Here is a 22,917-nt window from a genome sequence, read left to right as displayed (position 1 = left end):
TCTATAATAGTAGTAGAACACCTCCATATGGTCTATAATAGTAGTAGAACACCTCCATATGGTCTATAATAGTAGTAGAACACCTCCATATGGTCTATAATAGTAGTAGAACACCTCCATATGGTCTATAATAGTAGTAGAACACCTCCATATGGTCTATAATAGTAGTAGAACACCTCCATATGGTCTATAATAGCAGAACACCTCCATATGGTCTATAATAGTAGTAGAACACCTCCATATGGTCTATAATAGTAGTAGAACACCTCCATATGGTCTATAATAGTAGTAGAACACCTCCATATGATCTATAATAGTAGTAGAACACCTCCATATGGTCTATAATAGTAGTAGAACACCTCCATATGGTCTATAATAGCAGAACACCTCCATATGGTCTATAATAGTAGTAGAACACCTCCATATGATCTATAATAGTAGTAGAACACCTCCATATGGTCTATAATAGTAGTAGAACACCTCCATATGGTCTATAATAGCAGAACACCTCCATATGGTCTATAATAGTAGTAGAACACCTCCATATGGTCTATAATAGTAGTAGAACACCTCCATATGGTCTATAATAGTAGTAGAACACCTCCATATGGTCTATAATAGTAGTAGAACACCTCCATATGGTCTATAATAGCAGAACACCTCCATATGGTCTATAATAGTAGTAGAACACCTCCATATGGTCTATAATAATAGAACACCTCCATATGGTCTATAATAGTAGTAGAACACCTCCATATGGTCTATAATAGCAGAACACCTCCATATGGTCTATAATTGTAGTAGAACACCTCCATATGGTCTATAATAGTAGAACACCTCCATATGGTCTATAATAGTAGTAGAACACCTCCATATGGTCTATAATAGTAGTAGAACACCTCCATATGGTCTATAATAGTAGTAGAACACCTCCATATGGTCTATAATAGTAGTAGAACACCTCCATATGGTCTATAATAGTAGTAGAACACCTCCATATGGTCTATAATAGCAGAACACCTCCATATGGTCTATAATAGTAGTAGAACACCTCCATATGGTCTATAATAGTAGTAGAACACCTCCATATGGTCTATAATAGTAGTAGAACACCTCCATATGGTCTATAATAGTAGTAGAACACCTCCATATGGTCTATAATAGTAGTAGAACACCTCCATATGGTCTATAATAGTAGTAGAACACCTCCATATGGTCTATAATAGCAGAACACCTCCATATGGTCTATAATAGTAGTAGAACACCTCCATATGGTCTATAATAGTAGTAGAACACCTCCATATGGTCTATAATAGTAGTAGAACACCTCCATATGATCTATAATAGTAGTAGAACACCTCCATATGGTCTATAATAGTAGTAGAACACCTCCATATGGTCTATAATAGCAGAACACCTCCATATGGTCTATAATAGTAGTAGAACACCTCCATATGATCTATAATAGTAGTAGAACACCTCCATATGGTCTATAATAGTAGTAGAACACCTCCATATGGTCTATAATAGCAGAACACCTCCATATGGTCTATAATAGTAGTAGAACACCTCCATATGATCTATAATAGTAGTAGAACACCTCCATATGGTCTATAATAGTAGTAGAACACCTCCATATGGTCTATAATAGTAGAACACCTCCATATGGTCTATAATAGTAGTAGAACACCTCCATATGGTCTATAATAGTAGTAGAACACCTCCATATGGTCTATAATAGTAGTAGAACACCTCCATATGGTCTATAATAGTAGTAGAACACCTCCATATGGTCTATAATAGCAGAACACCTCCATATGGTCTATAATAGTAGTAGAACACCTCCATATGGTCTATAATAATAGTAGAACACCTCCATATGGTCTATAATAATAGTAGAACACCTCCATATGGTCTATAATAGTAGAACACCTCCATATGGTCTATAATAGTAGTAGAACTCCTCCATATGGTCTATAATAGTAGTAGAACACCTCCATATGGTCTATAATAGCAGAACACCTCCATATGGTCTATAATAGTAGTAGAACACCTCCATATGGTCTATAATAGTAGTAGAACACCTCCATATGGTCTATAATAGTAGTAGAACACCTCCATATGGTCTATAATAGTAGTAGAACACCTCCATATGGTCTATAATAATAGAACACCTCCATATGGTCTATAATAGTAGTAGAACACCTCCATATGGTCTATAATAGTAGTAGAACATCTCCATATGGTCTATAATAGTAGAACACATCTATATGGTCTATAATAGTAGTAGAACACCTCCATATGGTCTATAATAGCAGAACACCTCCATATGGTCTATAATAGTTTTATAACTCCTACATATGGTCTATAATAGTAGTTGAGTTTGTTGTCTTCTTCTTCTGTAGAATCCACATCTCGGTGCAGATCCCCCACCAGGATGGTATGCTGCCCCTAGTGTCCAGCATGCCCCTCCACAACCTGCACTTCCTGCTGTCAGAGTCCATCTACAGACAGCAGCACATCTGTTCTAACCTGGTCACTCTCAAAGACCTGCAGGGGGTCTCCGGTAAGGACACACGCAAACGCTTTAAGGTGTGCACGCAGACACATGACACACACACACATACAGACACTCATCCTTGAACATGCACATACGTTTGAACTCACAAACACACTCATACAACAAATTTTAAACACCCTTCCTCTAACAAAGTGTTTGACATGTCCTCTCTGTGTGTGTCTGTCCTCTCTGTGTGTGTCTGTCCTCTCTGTGTGTCTGTCCTTTCTGTGTGTGTCTGTCCTCTCTGCGTGTGTCTGTCCTCTCTGTGTGTCTGTCCTCCCTGTGTGTGTCTGTCCTCTCTGCGTGTGTCTGACCTCTCTGTGTGTCTGTCCTCCCTGTGTGTGTCTGTCCTCTCTGTGTGTCTGTCCTCCCTGTGTGTGTCTGTCCTCTCTGTGTGTGTCTGTCCTCTCTGTGTGTGTCTGTCCTCCCTGTGTGTGTCTGTCCTCCCTGTGTGTGTCTGTCCTCTCTCTGTGTGTCTGTCCTCTCTCTGTGTCTCTGTCCTCTCTGTGTGTCTCTGTCCTCTCTGTGTGTGTCTGTCCTCTCTGTGTGTCTCTGTCCTCTCTGTGTGTCTCTGTCCTCTCTGTGTGTGTCTGTCCTCTCTGTGTGTGTCTGTCCTCTCTGTGTGTGTCTGTCCTCTCTGTGTGTGTCTGTCCTCTCTGTGTGTGTCTGTCCTCTCTGTGTGTCTCTGTCCTCTCTTTGTGTCTCTGTCCTCTCTGTGTGTGTCTGTCCTCTCTGTGTGTGTCTGTCCTCTCTGTGTGTGTTTGTCCTCTCTGTGTGTGTCTGTCCTCTCTTTGTGTCTCTGTCCTCACTCTGTGTGTCTGTCCTCACTCTGTGTGTCTCTGTCCTCTCTTTGTGTCTCTGTCCTCTCTTTGTGTCTCTGTCCTCACTCTGTGTCTCTGTCCTCACTCTGTGTGTCGGTCCTCCCTGTGTGTGTTTCAGAGACAGGTTTCCTGGATGATGTCCAGTATGACAGTATCTCTCTTGGTCCGGGTTATGACAGACCCTACCAGTTCAACCCCAGTGTCAGAGAGGCTAAGAGCATCCAGCTGTACAAACACCTCAACCTGAAGAGCTGTATCTGGACCTTCGATGCTTACTACGACATGACAGAACTCATAGATGTCTGTGGAGGCTCCGTCACAGCTGACTTCCAGGTATGAGACCCCCTCTAGTTCAGGTACCATACCCTCTCTAGTGGGTTATCGATGTCCCTGCTGACTTCCAGGTATGAGACTCCCTCTAGTTCAGGTACCATACCCTCTCTAGTGGGTTATAAATGTCACTGCTGACTTCCAGGTATGAGACTCCCTCTAGTTCAGGTACCATACCCTCTCTAGTGGGTTATCGATGTCACTGCATTTTGTTTGCTATACTCTGATTTTACTCCAGTTTCTTTTGATTATTGAAGGCTTGCATAGAATCTACCATTACTAGTAAACATAATCTTCTCACAGATATCCCTTTACCCAAACACAATCTGAGTCCACAGTGTCATCAGGTCCACAGTGTCATCAGGTCCACAGTGTCATCAGGTCCACAGTGTCATCAGTTCCACAGTGTCATCAGGTTCACAGTGTCATCAGGTCCACAGTGTTATCAGGTCCACAGTGTCATCAGTTCCACAGTGTCATCAGGTCCACAGTGTCATCAGGTTCACAGTGTCATCAGGTCCACAGTGTCATCAGGTCCACAGTGTCATCAGGTCCACAGTGTCATCAGGTCCACAGTGTCATCAGGTCCACAGTGTCATCAGGTCCACAGTGTCATCAGGTCCACAGTGTCATCAGGTCCACAGTGTCATCAGGTCCACAGTGTCATTAGGTCCACAGTGTCATCAGGTCCACAGTGTCATCAGGTCCACAGTGTCATCAGGTCCACAGTGTCATCAGGTCCACAGTGTCATCAGGTCCACATTCAGTCATGTGATCACAGCCTGTGTACTGTAGCCATGGCTGCTCTTGTAGTTTTCCTGTGACTCATCCTTCCATCCCAACCACAGTATGCAAAACAGTCTAGGACTGACTACAACTGTTGCTACCGTGTCACCTTTGATCATACCATGTTGTGTAACATTATGTCATGTCATGTCACCTTTATCATACCATGTTGTGTAACATTATGTCATGTCATGTCACCTTTATCATGCCATGTTGTGTAACATTATGTCATGTCATGTCACCTTTATCATGCCATGTTGTGTAACATTATGTCATGTCATGTCACCTTTATCATGCCATGTTGTGTAACATTATGTCATGTCATGTCACCTTTATCATGCCATGTTGTGTAACATTATGTCATGTCATGTCACCTTTATCATGCCATGTTGTGTAACATTATGTCATGTCATGTCACCTTTATCATGCCATGTTGTGTAACATTATGTCATGTCATGTCACCTTTGATCATGCCATGTTGTGTAACATTATGTCATGTCATGTCACCTTGTGTCATTGTCACCTTATGTAATCTGATCTCATGTCATGTCTTATGTCTCCCCCCTCCCCAGGTGCGTGACTCGGCCCAGTCGTTCCTGACGGTGCAGGTTCCTCTCTATGTGTCCTATATCTACGTTACAGCTCCCAGGGGCTGGGCCTCTCTGGAACACCACACTGAAATGCAGTTCTCTTTCTTCTATGATACCGTGCTCTGGAGGACAGGTGGGTGGGGAGGTGGGGAGGTGGGTGTATGGGGGGCTGTGTGGGTGGGTGGGGAGGTGGGTGGGGAGGTGGGTGTATGGGGGGCTGTGTGTGTGGGTGTGTGTGTGGGTGGGGAGGTGGGTGTATGGGGGGTTGTGTGTGTGGGTGGGGGGGTGGGTGGGGAGGTGGGTGTATGGGGGGCTGTGTGGGTGGGTGGGGGGGTGGGTGGGGAGGTGGGTGTATGGGGGGCTGTGTGTGTGGGTGGGGGGGTGGGTGGGGAGGTGGGTGTATGGGGGGCTGTGTGGGTGGGTGGGGGGGTGGGTGGGGAGGTGGGTGCATGGGGGGCTGTGTGGGTGGGTGGGGGGGTGGGTGTATGGGGGGCTGTGTGGGTGGGTGGGGAGGTGGGTGTATGGGGGGCTGTGTGTGTGGGTGGGGAGGTGGGTGTATGGGGGGCTGTGTGTGTGTGTGGGTGGGGAGGTGGGTGTATGGGGGGCTGTGTGTGTGGGTGGGGAGGTGGGTGTATGGGGGGCTGTGTGGGTGGGTGGGGAGGTGGGTGTATGGGGGGCTGTGTGTGTGGGTGGGTGGGGAGGTGGGTGTATGGGGGGCTGTGTGTGTGTGTGGGTGGGGAGGTGGGTGTATGAGGGGCTGTGTGTGTGTGTGGGTGGGGAGGTGGGTGTATGGGGGGCTGTGTGGGTGGGTGGGGAGGTGGGTGTATGGGGGGGCTGTGTGTGTGTGTGTTAAAGGGAATATCATACATCTATGTGACTCTCCTTGGAATTGTTATGTTTACGTATAACTCCATTTAACTGTTGTGTTTCTCTGTAACTCCATTTAACGGTTGTGTTTCTGTTTAACTCAATTTAACGGTTGTGTTTCTGTTTAACTCAATTTAACGGTTGTGTTTCTGTTTAACTCAATTTAACGGTTGTGTTTCTGTGTAACTCCATTTAACGGTTGTGTTTCTGTTTAACTCAATTTAACGGTTGTGTTTCTGTTTAACTCAATTTAACGGTTGTGTTTCTGTGTAACTCCATTTAACGGTTGTGTTTCTGTGTAACTCCATTTAACGGTTGTGTTTCTGTGTCCACTAGGCATCCAGACAGACAGCGTTCTGTCAGCCAGACTCCAGATCATCCGGATCTACATAAGAGATGACGGTCGTCTGGTCATCGAGTTCAAAACACATGCCAAGTTCAGGGGTCAGTCCTCAAAGTTCAGGGGTCAGTCCTCAAAGTTCAGGGGTCAGTCCTCAACTACCAGTATACTACTGTGTGACCAGTACACGGCATCATGTAGCCCCCTGTAAAAGCTAAGCTAAGGAAACGTCTCATATATTTTTGTGTTTTTCTCCGCCTTGACAGGCGAGTTTGTACCAGAGCACCACTGTAATTAGTATCTTATTACTTTTGTAATAAGATACTCGACTCCAGCTTTTTGAAGGAGACTACTGTTTTGAGGTCTGGTCCCTACTCCTGTGAGACCAGGTCAATAGTGGTCTGTAACACGATGACTAACCTCTAGTTTTCTCCCTCTTCCTCCTCCAGGCCAGTTTGTCCCAGAACACCACACCCTGCCTGGCCAAAAGTCCTACCTGATGGCCCCGGACCACCTGGGGGGGATAGAGTTTGACATGCAGCTCATTTGGAGTGCCCAGTCCTTTGATTCTCCCTACCAGCTCTGGAGGACCACCTCCTCTTACAGCAGGTCAGTACACAGACATACTGTTATATACTGTTATAGAAATAGATTAATAGATATACCAAGTCCTTTGACTCTCCCTACCAGCTCTGGAAGGCCATCTGCTCTTACAGCAGGTCATTTAAGGGTTAGTTGGTGGGCAGGCTTTTGTTCCAGCCCAACGCTAACATGACTGCTTTCTCTAAGTTCTGGAGAATTAGTGTCAGAGGGTGTGACCAACTGGAGTTCGAAACGCAGAACTCCTGGTCATCACAAAAATGTGTTAGCCTGCTGAGCTCAGCTAAAGCCTAGGCATTAGCCGGGGGACCCAATGCAAGTCCTCAGGTCTCAGGCAAGGTTTATTAATGATCTCTGTTACAAGGGCTTACCAAATGTTTTGCCCTCTTGTGTTCCAGGAAGGACTACTCCGGGGAGTACACAGTGTTTCTGATCCCCTGTACCGTGCAGCCCACCCAGCCCTGGACCGACCCTGGAGACAAGCCTCTGTCCTGCACAGCTCACGCCCCAGAGAAGTATGTCACTAAAAAATGTATTATGGGATGGATTGAGGGTAGCTGAAGTATGGGACTAAAAACAAACAAAAGATAACGAATGTGAAATATACTGTGTCCGGAAAATGTATATAGTATGTGTAAGCTGGATGTAGAAGTCTAAGTATTGTTGTCCATTAGTTTACTCCAATTAGAGGAGGGATGGTAGGGTTAGGGGAAAATAATACAGGAACAAATATTTATACATACAGTTCCAGTTAAAAGTTTTAGAACACCTACTCATTCAAGGGTTTTTCTTTATTTTTACTATTTTCTTCATTGTAGAATAACAGTGAAGACATCAAAAGTATGAAATAACACATATGGAATCATGTAGTAACCAAAAAATAGTTAAAGAAATCAAACTATATTTTATATTTGAGATTCTTCAAATAGCCACCCTTTGCCTTGATGACAGCTTTGCACACTCTTGGCATTCTCTCAACCAGCTTCACCTGGAATGCTTTTCCAACAGTGTTGAAGGAGTTCCCACATATGCTGAGCACTTGTTGGCTGCTTTTCCTTCACTCTGCGGTCCAACTCATCCCAAACCATATCAATTGGGTTGAGGTCGGGGGATTGTGGAGGCCAGGTCATCTGATGCAGCACTCCATCACTCTCCTTCTTGGTAAAATAGCCCTTACACAGCCTGGAGGTGTGTTGGGTCATTGTCCTGTTGAAAAACAAATGATAGTCCCACTAAGCCCAAACCAGATGGGATGGCGTATCGTTGCAGAATGCTGTGGTAGCCATGCTGGTTAAGTGTGCCTTGAATTCTAAATAAATCACAGACAGTGTCAGCAGCAAATCACCCCCACACCATAACACCTCCTCCTCCATGCTTTACGGTGGGAACTACACATGCAGAAATAATCTGTTCACTCACACCGAGTCTCACAAAGACACGGCGGTTGGAAACAAAAATTTCCCATTTGGACTCCAGGCCAAAGGACACATTTCCACCAGTCTAATGTCCATTGCTCGTGTTTCTTGGCACAAGCGGGTCTCTTCTTCTTATTGGTGTCATTTAGTAGTGGTTTCTTTGCAGCAATTCCACCATGAAGGCCTGATTCACACAGTCCCCTCTGAACAGTTGATGTTGAGATGTGTCTGTGAATTGAACTCTGTGAAGCATTTATTTGGGCTGCAATTTCTGAGGCTGGTAACTCTAATGAACTTATCCTCTGCAGCAGAGGTAACACTGGGTCTTCCATTCCTGTGGCGGTCCTCATGAGAGCCAGTTTCATCATAGCGCTTGATGGTTTTTGCGACTGCACTTGAAGAAACATTCAAAGTTCTTGAAATGTTCCGTACTGACTAACCTTCATGTCTTAAAGTAATGATTGACTGTCGTTTCTCTTTGCTTATTTGAGCTGTTCTTGCCATAATATGGACTTGGTCTTTTACCAAATAGGGCTATATTATGTATACCTCCCCTCACAACACAACTGATTGGCTCAAACGCATTAAGAAGGAAAGAAATTCCACAAATTAACTTTTAACAAGGCACACCTGTTAATTGAAATGCATTCCAGGTGACTACCTCATGAAGCTGGTTGAGAGAATGCCAAGAGTGTGCAAATCTGTCATCAAGACAAAGGGTGGCTATTTGAAGAATCTCAAATATAACATATATTTTGATTTGTTGAACACTTTTGTGGTTAGTACATGATTCCATATGTGTTATTTCATAGTGTTGATGTCTTCACTATTATTCTACAATGTAAAATATAGTAAAAATGAAGAAAAACCCTTGAATGAGTAGGTGTGTCCAAACTTTTGACTCGTACTGTATATATTTCAAATAATATATTAATAACAAAACAATATATGGGGGATTGGAAATTATGCAGACAATTACATTGATAGAAGCCACAATCTATTTGCAATATTAAAGCTGATCCAACCCCCCAAAAATCATAAAAAATATATATATTTTGGTGTTTCTCAACTTGGACCTTTGTTATTTACTAATGAATAACCTTGCTTGCTCTCTGTCTATAATACGTTGAAACTAGAGTGTTTAAACCAGAGTTCTAGGAACGGTTATGTTGCTCTGCATATAGCAACCTGACTGGTGTGCCCCCCTCCCCCCCTCCCTCTCTCCCTCCCCTAGGTTCCAGTTACCTATAACCTTCCAGCAGATCAACCGTCCCTCCCTCCCTCCCTCTCTCCCTCCCCTCAGGTTCCAGTTGCCGATAGCCTTCCAGCAGACCAACCTGCCCTCCCTCCCTCCCTCCCTCCCTCCCTCCCTCCCCTACCCTCAGGTTCCAGTTGCCGATAGCCTTCCAGCAGACCAACCTGCCCTCCCTCCCTCCCTCCCTCCCTCCCTCCCTCCCTCCCTCCCTCTCTCCCTCCCCTCAGGTTCCAGTTACCTATAACCTTCCAGCAGATCAACCTGCCCTCCCTCCCTCCCTCCCTCAGGTTCCAGTTACCTATAGCCTTCCAGCAGACCAACCTGCCCTCCCTCCCTCCCTCCCTCCCTCTCTCCCTCCCCTCAGGTTCCAGTTGCCGATAGCCTTCCAGCAGACCAACCTGCCCTCCCTCCCTCCCTCCCTCCCTCCCTCCCTCCCTCCCTCCCTCCCTCCCTCCCTCCCTCCCTCCCTCCCTCCCTCCCTCCCTCCCTCCCTCCCCTCCCCTCAGGTTCCAGTTACCTATAGCCTTCCAGCAGACCAACCTGCCCTCCCTCCCTCCCTCCCTCCCTCCCTCCCTCCCTCCCTCCCTCCCTCCCTCCCTCCACTCAGGTTCCAGTTGCCGATAGCCTTCCAGCAGACCAACCCTCCCTCCCTCCCTCCCTCCCTCCCTCCCTCCCTCCCTCCCTCCCTCTCTCCCTCCCCTCAGGTTCCAGTTACCTATAGCCTTCCTGCAGACCAACCTGCCCTCCCTCCCTCCCTCCCTCCCTCAGGTTCCAGTTACCTATAGCCTTCCTGCAGACCAACCTGCCCTCCCTCCCTCCCTCCCTCCCTCAGATTCCAGTTACCTATAGCCTTCCAGCAGACCAACCTGCCCTCCCTCCCTCCCTCCCTCCCTCCCTCCCTCCCTCCCTCCCTCCCTCCCTCCCTCCCTCCCCTCCCCTCAGGTTCCAGTTACCTATAGCCTTCCAGCAGACCAACCTGCCCTCCCTCCCTTCCTCCCTCCCTCCCTCCCTCCCTCCCTCCCTCCCTCCCTCCCTCCCTCCCTCCCTCCCTCCCTCCCTCCCTCCCTCCCTCCACTCAGGTTCCAGTTGCCGATAGCCTTCCAGCAGACCAACCCTCCCTCCCTCCCTCCCTCCCTCCCTCCCTCCCTCCCTCCCTCCCTCCCTCCCTCCCTCCCTCCCTCCCTCCCTCCCTCCCTCTCTCCCTCCCCTCAGGTTCCAGTTACCTATAGCCTTCCTGCAGACCAACCTGCCCTCCCTCCCTCCCTCCCTCCCTCAGGTTCCAGTTACCTATAGCCTTCCTGCAGACCAACCTGCCCTCCCTCCCTCCCTCCCTCCCTCCCTCCCTCAGATTCCAGTTACCTATAGCCTTCCTGCAGACCAACCTGCCCTCCCTCCCTCCCTCCCTCAGGTTCCAGTTACCTATAGCCTTCCAGCAGACCAACCTGCCCTCCCTCCCTCCCTCCCTCCCTCTCTCCCTCCCCTCAGGTTCCAGTTGCCGATAGCCTTCCAGCAGACCAACCTGCCCTCCCTCCCTCCCTCCCTCCCTCCCTCCCTCCCTCCCTCCCTCCCTCCCTCCCTCCCTCCCTCCCTCCCTCCCCTCCCCTCAGGTTCCAGTTACCTATAGCCTTCCAGCAGACCAACCTGCCCTCCCTCCCTCCCTCCCTCCCTCCCTCCCTCCCTCCCTCCCTCCACTCAGGTTCCAGTTGCCGATAGCCTTCCAGCAGACCAACCCTCCCTCCCTCCCTCCCTCCCTCCCTCCCTCCCTCCCTCCCTCCCTCCCTCCCTCCCTCCCTCCCTCCCTCCCTCCCTCCCTCTCTCCCTCCCCTCAGGTTCCAGTTACCTATAGCCTTCCTGCAGACCAACCTGCCCTCCCTCCCTCCCTCCCTCCCTCCCTCCCTCCCTCAGGTTCCAGTTACCTATAGCCTTCCTGCAGACCAACCTGCCCTCCCTCCCTCCCTCCCTCCCTCAGATTCCAGTTACCTATAGCCTTCCTGCAGACCAACCTGCCCTCCCTCCCTCCCTCCCTCAGGTTCCAGTTACCTATAGCTTTCCAGCAGACCAACCGGCCAGTCCCTGTGGTATACTCCCTCAACACTGAATTTCAGCTGTGCAACAATGAGAAGGTGTTCATGATGGACCCAGCCATCTCTGACATGTCCATGGCTGAGATGGACTACAAGGGAGCCTTCTCAATGGGTACAATCACTGTTCCACACATCACTGGACAAACTCAAAGTGGCATCTTAAGACTGAGAAAAGTTACTCTTGAAACACAAAGTGATTTATGTGAATGTCATGTGTGGCTTCAAGTTTAGCTTGACCTTTTTCAGCTTTAATATATAATAGATGTTTTATTGTCACGTACACCGGATAGGTGCAGTGAAATGTGTTGTTTTCCATTCTGTAGTAGTACGGCGCCCCTGGAGCAAGTTAGGGTTCAGTGCTCAAGGACTCATTGACAGATTTTTCACCTTGTTGGCTCGGGTATTCGAACCAGTGACCTTTCGGTTACTGGCCCAACACTCTAACCGCCAGGCTAACTGCCTAATATTTAATATATATACAGTGCCATCGGAAAGTATTCAGACCCCTTGACTTTTTCCACATTTTGTTACATTACAACTTTATTCTAAAATTGATTAAATCATCAATCTACACACAATACCCCATAATGACAAAGCAAAAACAGTTTTTTAGAAATGTTAGCTAATTTATTAAAAATAAAAAACTGATATCACATTTACATAAGTATTCAGACCCTTTACTCAGTACTTTGTTGAAGCAACTTTGGCTGCGATTACAGCATTGAGTCTTCTTGAGTATGACGCTACAAGCTTGGCTCATCTGTATTTGGGTAGTTTCTCCCAATCTTCTCTGCAGATCCTCTCAAGCTCTGTCAGGTTGGATGGGGAGTGTCGCTGCACAGCAATTTTCAGGTCTCTCCTGAGATGTTCAATCAGGTTCAAGTCCGGGCTCTGGCTGGGCCACTCAAGGACATTCAGAGACTTGTCCCGAAGCCACTCCTGCGTTGTCTTGGCTGTGTGCTTAAGGTTGTTGTCCTGTTCGAAGGTAAACCTTTGCCCCAGTCTGAGGTCCTGAGCGCTCTGGAGCAGGTTTTCATCAAGGATCTCTCTGTACTTTGCTCTGTTAATGTTTGCCTCGATCCTGACTAGTCTCCAAGTCCTTGCCGCTGAAATACATGCCCACAGCATGATACTGCCACCACCATGCTTCAACGTAGGGATGGTGCCAGGTTTCCTCCAGACGTGACGCTTGGCATTCAGGCCAAAGAGTTCAATCTTGGTTTCATCAGACCAGAGAATCTTGTTTATCATGCTCTGAAAGTCTTTAGGTGCCTTTTGACAAACTCCAAGCGGGCTGTCATGTCCCTTTTACTGAGGAGTGGCTTCCGTCTGGCCACTCTACCATAAAGGCCTGATTGGTGGAGTGCTGCAGTGATGGTTGTCCTTCTGAAAGGTTCTCCCATCTCCACAGAGGAACTCTGGAGCTCTGTCAGAGTGACCATCGGGTGCTTGGTCACCTTCCTGACCAAGGTCCTTCTCCCCCGATTGCTCAGTTTGGCCGGGTGGCCAGCTCTAGGAAGAGTCTTGGTGGTTCCAAACATCTTCCATTTAAGAATGATGGACGCCACTGTGTTCTTGGGGACCTTCAATGCTGCAGACATTTTTTGGTACCCTTCCTGGATCCGTGCCTCGACACAATGCTTTCTCTGAGCTCTATAGACAATTCCTTCAACTTCATGGCTTGGTTTTTTTATGCACTGTCAACTGTGGGACCTTACATAGACAGGTGTGTGCCTTTCCAAATCATGTCCAATCAATTAAATTTACCACAGGTGGACTCCAATCAAGTTGTAGAAACATCGCAAGGATGGTCAATGGAAACAGGATGCACCTGAGCATTATTTCGAGTCTCATAGCAAAGGGTCTGAATACTTATGTAATTAAGGTATTTCTGTTTTATTTTTAATACATTTGCAAACATTTCTAAAAACCTGTTTTTGCTTTGTCATTATGGGGTATTGTGTGTCAATTGCTGAGGATTTTTTATTTTTAAATCCGTTTTAGAATAAGGCTGTAACGTAACACAATGTGGATAAAGTCAAGGGGTCTGAATACTTTCCATAGGCACTGTATTTCAGTTCGGTTACTGGCCCAACACTCTAATCACTATGCTACCTGCCTAATATTTAATATATATTTCAGTAAGTGTATTGTATGTATAGAATACATTTCTGTAGATATATTGCCTGTTGCATGTAATGCATTTTTGCCACTCTGTATCATATTATATAATAAACCTTATGTATCAGGAGACTGAAAAGATTTGGCATGAGTCCTCAGATTCTCAAAAAGTTCTACAGCTGCACCATCGAGAGCGTCCTGACTGGTTGCATCACCGCCTGGTATGGCAACTGCTCGGCTTCCGACCTCAAGGCACTACAGAGGGTAGTGCGTATGGCCCAGTACTGGGGCCAAGCTTCCTGCCATCCAGGACCTCTATACCAGGCGGTGTCAGAGGAAGGCCCTAAAAATTGTCAAAGACTCCAGCCACCCTAGTCATAGACTGTTCTCTCTGCTACTGCACGGCAAGCGGTACCGGAGCGCCAAGTCTAGGTCCAAGAGGCTTCTTAACAGCTTCTATCCCCAAGCCATAATACTCCTGAACAGCTAATCAAATGGCGCACAAACTATTCGCATTGCCCCCCCACCCCCACCCCTCACTCATCCCCTCTTTTACGCTGCTGTGACTCTCTGTTTATTATCTATGCATAATCACTTTAACTCTACCTACATGTACATATTACCTCAATTACCTCGACTAACCTGTTCCCCTGCACATTGACTCAGTACCGGTACCCCCTGTATACAGCCGTGCTACTGTTATTTTACTGCTGCTCTTTAATTATCTATTTTTTACTTAACACTTATTTTTCTTAACTGCATTGTTGGTTATGGGCTTGTAAGTAAGCATTTCACTGTAAGGTCTACACCTGTTGTATTCGGCGCGTGTGACAAATACAATTTGATTTGATTTGATCACCTAACCTTTCATCTCTCTGCTGCCCCTACAGGCCAGACACTGTACGGCAGGGTGCTGTGGAACCCAGAGCAGAACCTGAATGCAGCCTACAAGCTGCAGCTGGAGAAAGTGTACCTGTGTACGGGACGGGATGGACACGTGCCTTTCTTCGACCCCACAGGGACTCTGTACAACGAGGGCCCTCAGTACGGCTGCATCCAGCCCAACAAACACCTCAAACACAGGTTCCTGATCCTGGTATGGGTGGCTCCTGTTATTTAAACTTCCATTGTCCTCTAATATTGGTGTAATATTGTTCTATGTTGTCTATTTTGCACTCGCTCATCGTATATCAGAAAATTGTTATATCATATTTTTGTCATTACTGAAATGCACTGCAATGAAGACAACCTGGAATGCAACCTGGAGTGCCGCTGCTTGTAGATTCCATATATCCCGTTTAGCAGACACTTTTATCCAAATCGACTTGTATTACGGAGTGCATAATTTTTTTTGTACGTGATCTCTCTCGAACTTGAACCCAGGACTGAGGCGTTGCTAGGCAAGGCTTTTGATTTGTCTGCGGTACATCACCTATGTGACCTGACAAACTGGTCTGTTCACCTGTCTCAGTATCTCAGTATGTAGTCATGGTTTTAAGAGATATTCAAAGACTGTGAGCTATTCAAATAGGAGGAATCTTATTGTTGTGCAAGTCAGGGCACTGGTATCGTAGTGTTGGATTGTTTACGCTAATGTTTACAATAATGGGAGTAGGCTTCTGTCACAAATGCTGGAAACTACAAGTTTACTGAAACTACTTTTGAGATTTAAACAACAAATGTATATTCCACACCATAGCCGATATAACTGCTTTTATCCAGCAGTTAGATGACCCTGTTAACATGTATGCTAGTGTTTGATGCGGTATAGATGTAGATACTGTTAGCATGTATGTGTCATGACTTCCGCCGAGGCTGCCTCCCCTCCTTGTTCGGGCAGGCTTCGGCGTTCGTCGTCACCGGCTTACTAGCTACTGCCGCTCCATATCTCATCATTCCATTTGTCTTGTCTTGTCAATTATACACACCTTGTTCTTATCCCCTCATTAGTCCGTGTATAAGTGTTCCCTCTGCCCCCCTTGTCCTTGTGGGTGAATGTTTATTTGTGAGAGTAGTGGAGCTCGGTGGAGCTACTCGTACCTTGTTATTGCCGGGGTAGATATTTCCCCTGTGCCTGTTATTGTTGAAGCTACCGTTACCTTGTATTGCCAGGGTAGATTTTCCGTTGTGCCTGTTTCGCTTGTCGCTATCCAGCGCTATTTGTGTACGACGGAATGAACTCTGCATTCAGTGATTACCCTCCTGCGCCTGACTCCTTCTATCACACTCATCACAGTATGCTACCCGGCAGGTAGCTTAGTGGTTAAGAGCGTTGTGCCAGTAACCGAAAGGTCGCTGGTTCTAATCCCTGAGCCGACTAGGTGAAAAATCTGTCGATGTGCCCTTGAGCAAGGCACTTAACCCTAATTGCTACTGTAAGTTGCTCTGGATAAGAACATCTGCTGAATGACTAAAATGTAAATGTATGCTAATGTTTGACATACGGTGCGGATCGGTAATGGCAGCGTTGTGGTAACATTTCTCCTACAGGATCGGAAGCAGCCAGATGTCTGTGATAGGTACTTCCATGACGTTCCCTTCGAGGCCAACTTTGCATCAGATATAACCGGACTACAGACCGTGACAGCGATGCCTGGTGTTGATGGGTTTACCATGAAGGTTGATGCCCTGTACAAGGTCAGTGACGATCAACAACTTATCCACTGAACCGTCATCATTTATTAAATTATAATGTACCGCTTATGAATGCATTATGTATGAGTTATAAATGTGTAAAAAAAGGTCTTCGTCAGACTTGAGGGTAACTTTCATAGAAATAAAACCATGAATTGATCTGATTTATTTAAAGATATGCGCCGGAACTCTGCCGACTACTAAGTATTTTTTAAACCTCCCGCTTTGGGCTGGATGTGTCAATGTGTAGATCATACATGCATAATCTATTAGCATAATTACTGTCTTACCTCAATTAGCCATGAAATCCCTAGTTTGAAAGCGACAGTTTTTCTGGCACAGCGCCATTCTCACTACATTTTCCTCCACGTGGGCCAGCCTCCTAGCAACTTGAGGTCTAGCCAATGAGCTTCAGCCCCTCGCCATTTGCGAGAGAGAGAGCAAGAGAGAGAGAGAGCAATGAAGTGGTGTACATATCTGCACATATGTGACGTACTACGCAATTTTCGGGGACCACTTTTGGCTCGTGAGCGCTACTTTCAGAACTACTGGCTAAAAAGTATCCAAATGTACTGGAGAATCTCTTTAACGCTTTCTCTCTTGATTGTCAGGTGGAGACGGGGCATCAGTGGTACCTGCAGGTGATCTATGTGATTGGTCCAGAGTCCATCTCCGGCCCCAGGATCCAGCGCTCTCTGACCCATCAGCTTGCCCACAGCAGCGGCAGGGGGCGGGCTCGCAGGGACCTGACCAATCAGCTGAGCCAAAGCATCGGCCACAGCCATGCTCGCCGGGACCTGGTGGACCGAAGCGGGCATCTCACCCTCGACGAGTCTCTGATCTACGATAACGAGGGCGACCAGACGAAGAATGGAACCAACATGAAGACTCTCCGACTCGAGGTCCCCGCCGCCTCCACCTTTAACCCCCAGATGGGCGGGTCTATGGGCGGGGGCGTGGCTGTGCTGACCCTGCTGGTCCTCGTCCTGCTGGGTTCCTGTTTACTCTTCAGGAAGTGCCGACGGTCGGCTGGGAAGAAGCCATCCAAGATGGCGGAGGAGTACCCTCTGAACACCAAGGTAGAGGTGTATCTAGAGAAGACCCTGGAGAAGAACTTCAGCTCCAAACACTGCACAGTTAGGAACATCAACCTCAACATCAACCGGAATCACGACAACGTGAACTCTAAGGTCAACAGAGGGGCAAAGGTCAACGGAGCGGCGAAGGTCAGGCAGGTCAACCTGAAGGTCAAGCTCCACAACAACCTCCACAACGACGGCACTGAGGTCTGAGGATCTCCCGCCTCCCTCCAGTGTTTCCCCTAAACTAGATTATTTTCTAGACGGGGTGCCAAAGGTCCCCAAAAGTAAGCTCCAGGTCCTCCTCCTCAACATGTCAGTTTAAACCAGTACAAGTAGTTCTACACCCCACCCACTCAAGGGGAAACATTGCCCTTGTGAAAATCTCCTGAAGTGAAGGAATATTTTATGACAAATCTAAAATAAATCATATTTTCTAAAAAGCGTTTGTTTGTAGTTATGGAATAAGATATTGTTCGCTAATGTATTTTTATACAACTGTGATGTGAGATAAAAAGTCAAAAGCGAAGCGTGTTTTTGACGGCCAGCTATGCAGCATTTATTCAAATCATTTCACAACTGGGCTACCTCAGGAATAGAGAAATTAGTAATTCATCATTATCGTTGAACGATGACCAGTCAGGTGAAATCTGCTGCCTTGTTTTCGCTTTACGTTTCCATAACAACAACAACGCCAAAATGATCAATGTACGGTAGGTAGCTCAGGTACTTTGCTCTTATCCAGAGTGCATACATTATTTTAATATTTTTTTCATACTGGCCCCCCATGGGAAACGAACCCACAATCCTGGCGTTGCAAACGCTACATCCCTGCCAGCCATTCCCTCCCCTACCCTGGACGACGCTGGGCCAATTGTGCGCCGCCCCATGGGTCTCCCGGTCGCGGCCGTCTACGACAGAGCCTGGATTCGAACCAGGATCTCTAGTGGCACAGCTAGCACTGCGATGCAGTGCCTTAGACCACTGCGCCACTCGGGAGCTTGTCTTGAATAGTTTAAATAGTTCAGTTATATCTCTGCTGCATAATTCCATTGCCACAATATGACCACTATGAAAGTATTAAACACACTGACGACCCCAATCCTAACTCCGCTTTTCGTTCATCATGCATTCATTTCAATGAAAGATTGTTAGGATTCCGGCCTATATTGTGTTATGATCTATTGTCCACAACTGAAAGCGTTGTGTGTTAATGATGTACATTGAGTGTATAACAAATTAAGAACTTCCTAATATTGAGTTGCTCGACCCCCCCCCCCCCCCTCCTTTTGCCTTCAGAACAGCCTCAGTTTGTCGGGGGCATGGACTCTACAAGGTGTCGAAAGCGTTCCACAGGGATGCTGGCCCATGTTGACTCCAATGCTTCCCACAGTTGTGTCAAGTTGGCTGGATGACCTTTGGGTGGTGGACCATTCTTCATACACACGGGAAACTGTTGAGCATGAAAAACCCAACAGCGTTGCAGTTATTGACACAAACCGGTGCACCTGGCACCTACCATACCCCGTTCAAAGGCACTTACATTTTTTGTCTTGCACATTCACCCTCTGAATGGCACACATACACAATCCATGTCTCAACTGTCTCTAGGCTTAAAAAATAATTATTTAACCTGTCTCCTCCCCTTCATCTACACTGATTGAACTGAATTTAACGGGTGACATCAATAAGGGATCATAGCTTTCACCTGGATTCACCTGGTCAGTCTATGTCAGGGAAAGAGCAGGTGTTCCTAATGTTTTGTACACTCAGTGTATATTCAAGTGCAATAACACATATTGTCCTCAAACCTAGTTCTCTGCCTGTAGAACTAAGATTCAGCCTACTAATAGTCTAGTGTGTTTTCATATTTTAGACAATAGCTCAACAGCTTTCCATTGGTACCATTACATGCGGTACTGTCTCACGCATTTCCAAATCCATATTTTCCTGATGATGATTATATTGCAGTATGTATTTTTTCCATATTATTAGCTCTTGTCCTGTATTACTGTATATATGGCCAACCTACTGAATTTGCCATTGTCTGTAAGAATGATGTGTAACATTTGTGTGTATATGGAAGTGTTAGGACACGACCAATTGATTGGTTGATTGTGACAGATGACTACTTCAGCACAACGCCCAAAGCACATAGGCTGCCGTTTACACAGCCAGCCCAATTCTGATCTTTATTTTTTTCCCCACTAATTGGTCTTTTGAACAATTAGTTCAGCTCTGAAAAATATCTGATGTGAAAAGAATCTGATGTGATTGACAAGTTAGTGGAAATATTTATCAGTATTGGGCTGCCTGTGTAAATGCAGTATGTTCTGCAGAAAACCATTTTGTTGCGCATTGATTTGTCAATAGCACTCTCTCTGTCTCTCATAGAACTGTGTGCCTATCAATAAAACAGTGGGAAGTTGGGGAGATGCATTACGTTTTTTTGGTGCTATCATTTGTGGAAATAATTCCAATGCTACTAATATGATGCCTGTATTTGGTGCCTTTTTAGTGATTAAATATTGAAACACACAGACACTTGTTTATTCCTTGCCAGTTGATTGATTTTCATTTGCTCTCTAGTTTTGTAAGAATTCCAGTGAAACCTAATAGTTGAAGGTTTAACCAGTAGTTATACTTACATCTTTACTACCACTAGTCCATTGCTTTCAGTGGCGTTGGCAAAGCCTATACATGGCTTATGTTTAAACATTATTTTGTTCTTTGAGAAATCTTAAAAAAAATATATATGGTTTGTAATGTTTGCTAAGTAAACAGTCATTCTCAAATGTCCATGTACCACCTGTCTGCATCTATGCAAGCTTTATTAAAAACCAATATGAAATATGAGCATTGCCAAAAATATGTACACTGAACAAAAATATAAACGCAACATGCAACAATTTCAAAGATTTTACTAAGTTACAGTTCATTTAAGGAAATCAGTCAATTGAAATTAATTCATTAGGACCTAATCTATGGATTTCACATGACTGGGAATACAGATATGCATCTGTTGGAGACAGATACCTTTAAAAAAAGGGCCTCACAATGGGCCTCAGGATCTCGTTACGGTATCTCTGTGCATTCAATTTGCCATAGATAAAATGCAATTGTGTTCGTTGTCCGTAGATTATGCCTGGCCATACCATAACCCCACCGCCACCATGGGGCACTCTGTTCACAACGTTGACATCAACAAACCGCTCGCCCACACGATGCCATACACGTGGTCTGCGGTTGTGAGGCCAGTTAGACGTACTGCCAAATTCTCAAAAATGAAGTTGGAGGTGGCTTATGGTAGATACATTTATATTAAATTATCTGGCAACAGCTCTGGTGGACATTCCTACAGTCAGCATGCCAATTGCATGCTCCATCAAAACTTGAGACATCTGTGGCATTGTGTTGTGTGACAAAACTGCACATTTTAGAGTGGCCTTTTTATTGTCCCCAGCACAAGGTGCACCTGTGTAATGATCATGCTGTTTAATCAGCTGCTTGATATGCCACACCTGTCAGGTGGATGGATTATCTTGGCAAAGGAGAAATGCTCACTTACAGTGACGTAAACAAGTTTGTGCACAAAATTTGAGAGAAATAAGCTTTTTTGTGCATATGGAAAATCTCTGCGAACTTTTATTTCAGCTCATGAAACACGGGACCAACACTTTACATATATTGCGTTTATATTTTTGTTCAGTGTATATTTCTAGGAGGGTATTGTGTGCTGTATGATGAATAGTGTTTCTGATGTAGGGCTACAAGATTAATTATAGTGTAACAGTGTTATGAAATTACACTTCTGAAATGGCAATGCTGTTTAATTATTGTTCTATTGTTCCCCATTTTGAGGATTCAAACAAAAGTGAATCAGCAAAGTCATACGTCACAACCTGTCCGAGTATCATAGATACGACTACACCGAGAGCGTGGGGAGCTCCGCACAGCTTCTTTGAGAATGGGCTTGAGTAGAAAGGACAAGTTAGATTTAGTTTAGCAAACAAAATGGAGGGAGGATATAACAAAACAATCAGACAACAATTACATCTAACTAAAACAGGTTTCAGTGGAGGGAAAGCATTACACAACTAACACAGATCATCATTCATCAAATCGTGCTTCTAAACCCAGGCTTCAAATGAGCTCTGCCACAGCCACTCCACAAACATAACTTCCCACGCACCTCAAACAAAAGAAACAAGGGTTATAAACATGCAGCTGAAAACAGGAAGCCAATCACATTTCTCAATCAATCAGAGTTCACAAGAACTCAATTAGGAGCACATGGGCTGAAGCATGCAAAACAAAAGGGGCATTTGTCAAGCCTGTGACACATACTTGTTAAAGAAGGAGAGCAGGCTAGTGCAACATAATATTGCAGGCATCAAGGCCTACAGATTAGCGCTTGTTCCCAAGGGATGATCTCACATCCTCGTTGTGAAGCACAGGGAGGCTACGCTTCAGCTTGCATAAAAGGCGTGGAACTGTGTGGCAATACATGGAACTGTAGAACATTCCTCCTGTTGTCTACTGTGTGGAGTGGTAGCTAAACTTCAGTTAAGAATCATTGGCATATATTTGTTTTGCAATATTGTTTTCTCTTTATCAATAGGATATATCGGCGAACGTTGTGTATTAACATGCGTTAGGGGAGTTATTTTCCGAGCTGTTTTATGAAAATGTAATGTGATTAATCTCGCTTACTTGACACAACTGCTGAGATCGCCTTGACTGCTGAATAGAGTTTCTCCATCTCCAATCCTTTTGACGTTGCTCTGACAAATTCAATTCTATTGCATTCTATCTTATTCACTGGTTGCTTTTTGGCTACTGTGTTCTATCACTTTTTAAAGTCATACGGAGTCAAGACGTTTTTAATGTTGTTTTGATCTCCCCAGACACGGAAATCACCAGTCCACATCACTGTTGAAATGGCAGCTTTACGGTTAAGAGATTACTAGTGGTGTATCATGATGTATGCATTGATAATAAATGTAAATGTAAATAATACGATATCTTCTAATTGGAAATACACTCATATCAGTCTTATTAAGATATCTTTGTAAAAAATTATACATAAAACAAACAATATGTTCTTTATCTACAGTGTCGAAAGGTAGGCCACCTCCGTTTTAATGGGCATACCACTCCTTTATCAATCTATAGAGCAAACCTGGGCAGTCAGTGTTGACACCTCTTCCCCCTTACTGCACTAATGGATGCCCTGGAAGGTCTCATGGACTCCCAGCCCCCATTTTACAGCCATGGCATGCAACCAATCAGTAGCTCCAGTTGATGGAGATGACATCATCAGATGAAGTTAAGATGGTTTGATAGTTGACTTGGAGACACGTTTACACATTGCAACAGATTTTCTTTCACAGAAACCGAGAGGAAGTTCACCTCGGGCCCTGGAGGAGATTTTG

At 45.6% G+C, this 22,917-nt stretch overlaps 1 protein-coding gene across 1 annotated transcript in view; it reads left to right on the top strand.

The window, feature by feature from the left end:
• Positions 1-17,695, top strand: part of LOC311141908 (extracellular matrix organizing protein FRAS1-like) — a gene marked incomplete at both ends in the record, with an annotated part of 243,729 nt that extends 226,034 nt beyond the window's left edge. The window contains 10 exon segments of the mRNA XM_084177414.1: positions 2,406-2,566; positions 3,500-3,714; positions 5,070-5,220; positions 6,291-6,398; positions 6,744-6,903; positions 7,293-7,409; positions 11,594-11,760; positions 14,660-14,865; positions 16,260-16,406; positions 17,015-17,695. Coding sequence (XP_084033540.1) covers positions 2,406-2,566; positions 3,500-3,714; positions 5,070-5,220; positions 6,291-6,398; positions 6,744-6,903; positions 7,293-7,409; positions 11,594-11,760; positions 14,660-14,865; positions 16,260-16,406; positions 17,015-17,695 — 2,113 coding nt within the window.
• Between the last annotated feature and the right edge of the window lie 5,222 nt (positions 17,696-22,917).

This window comes from Coregonus lavaretus, assembly GCF_964263955.1.
Source record: "Coregonus lavaretus genome assembly, chromosome: 14".
Taxonomy (NCBI): Eukaryota; Metazoa; Chordata; class Actinopteri; order Salmoniformes; family Salmonidae; genus Coregonus; species Coregonus lavaretus.
The sequence above is the reverse complement of the archived record's forward strand: the minus strand, read 5'-3'. Positions and strand labels throughout refer to the sequence as shown.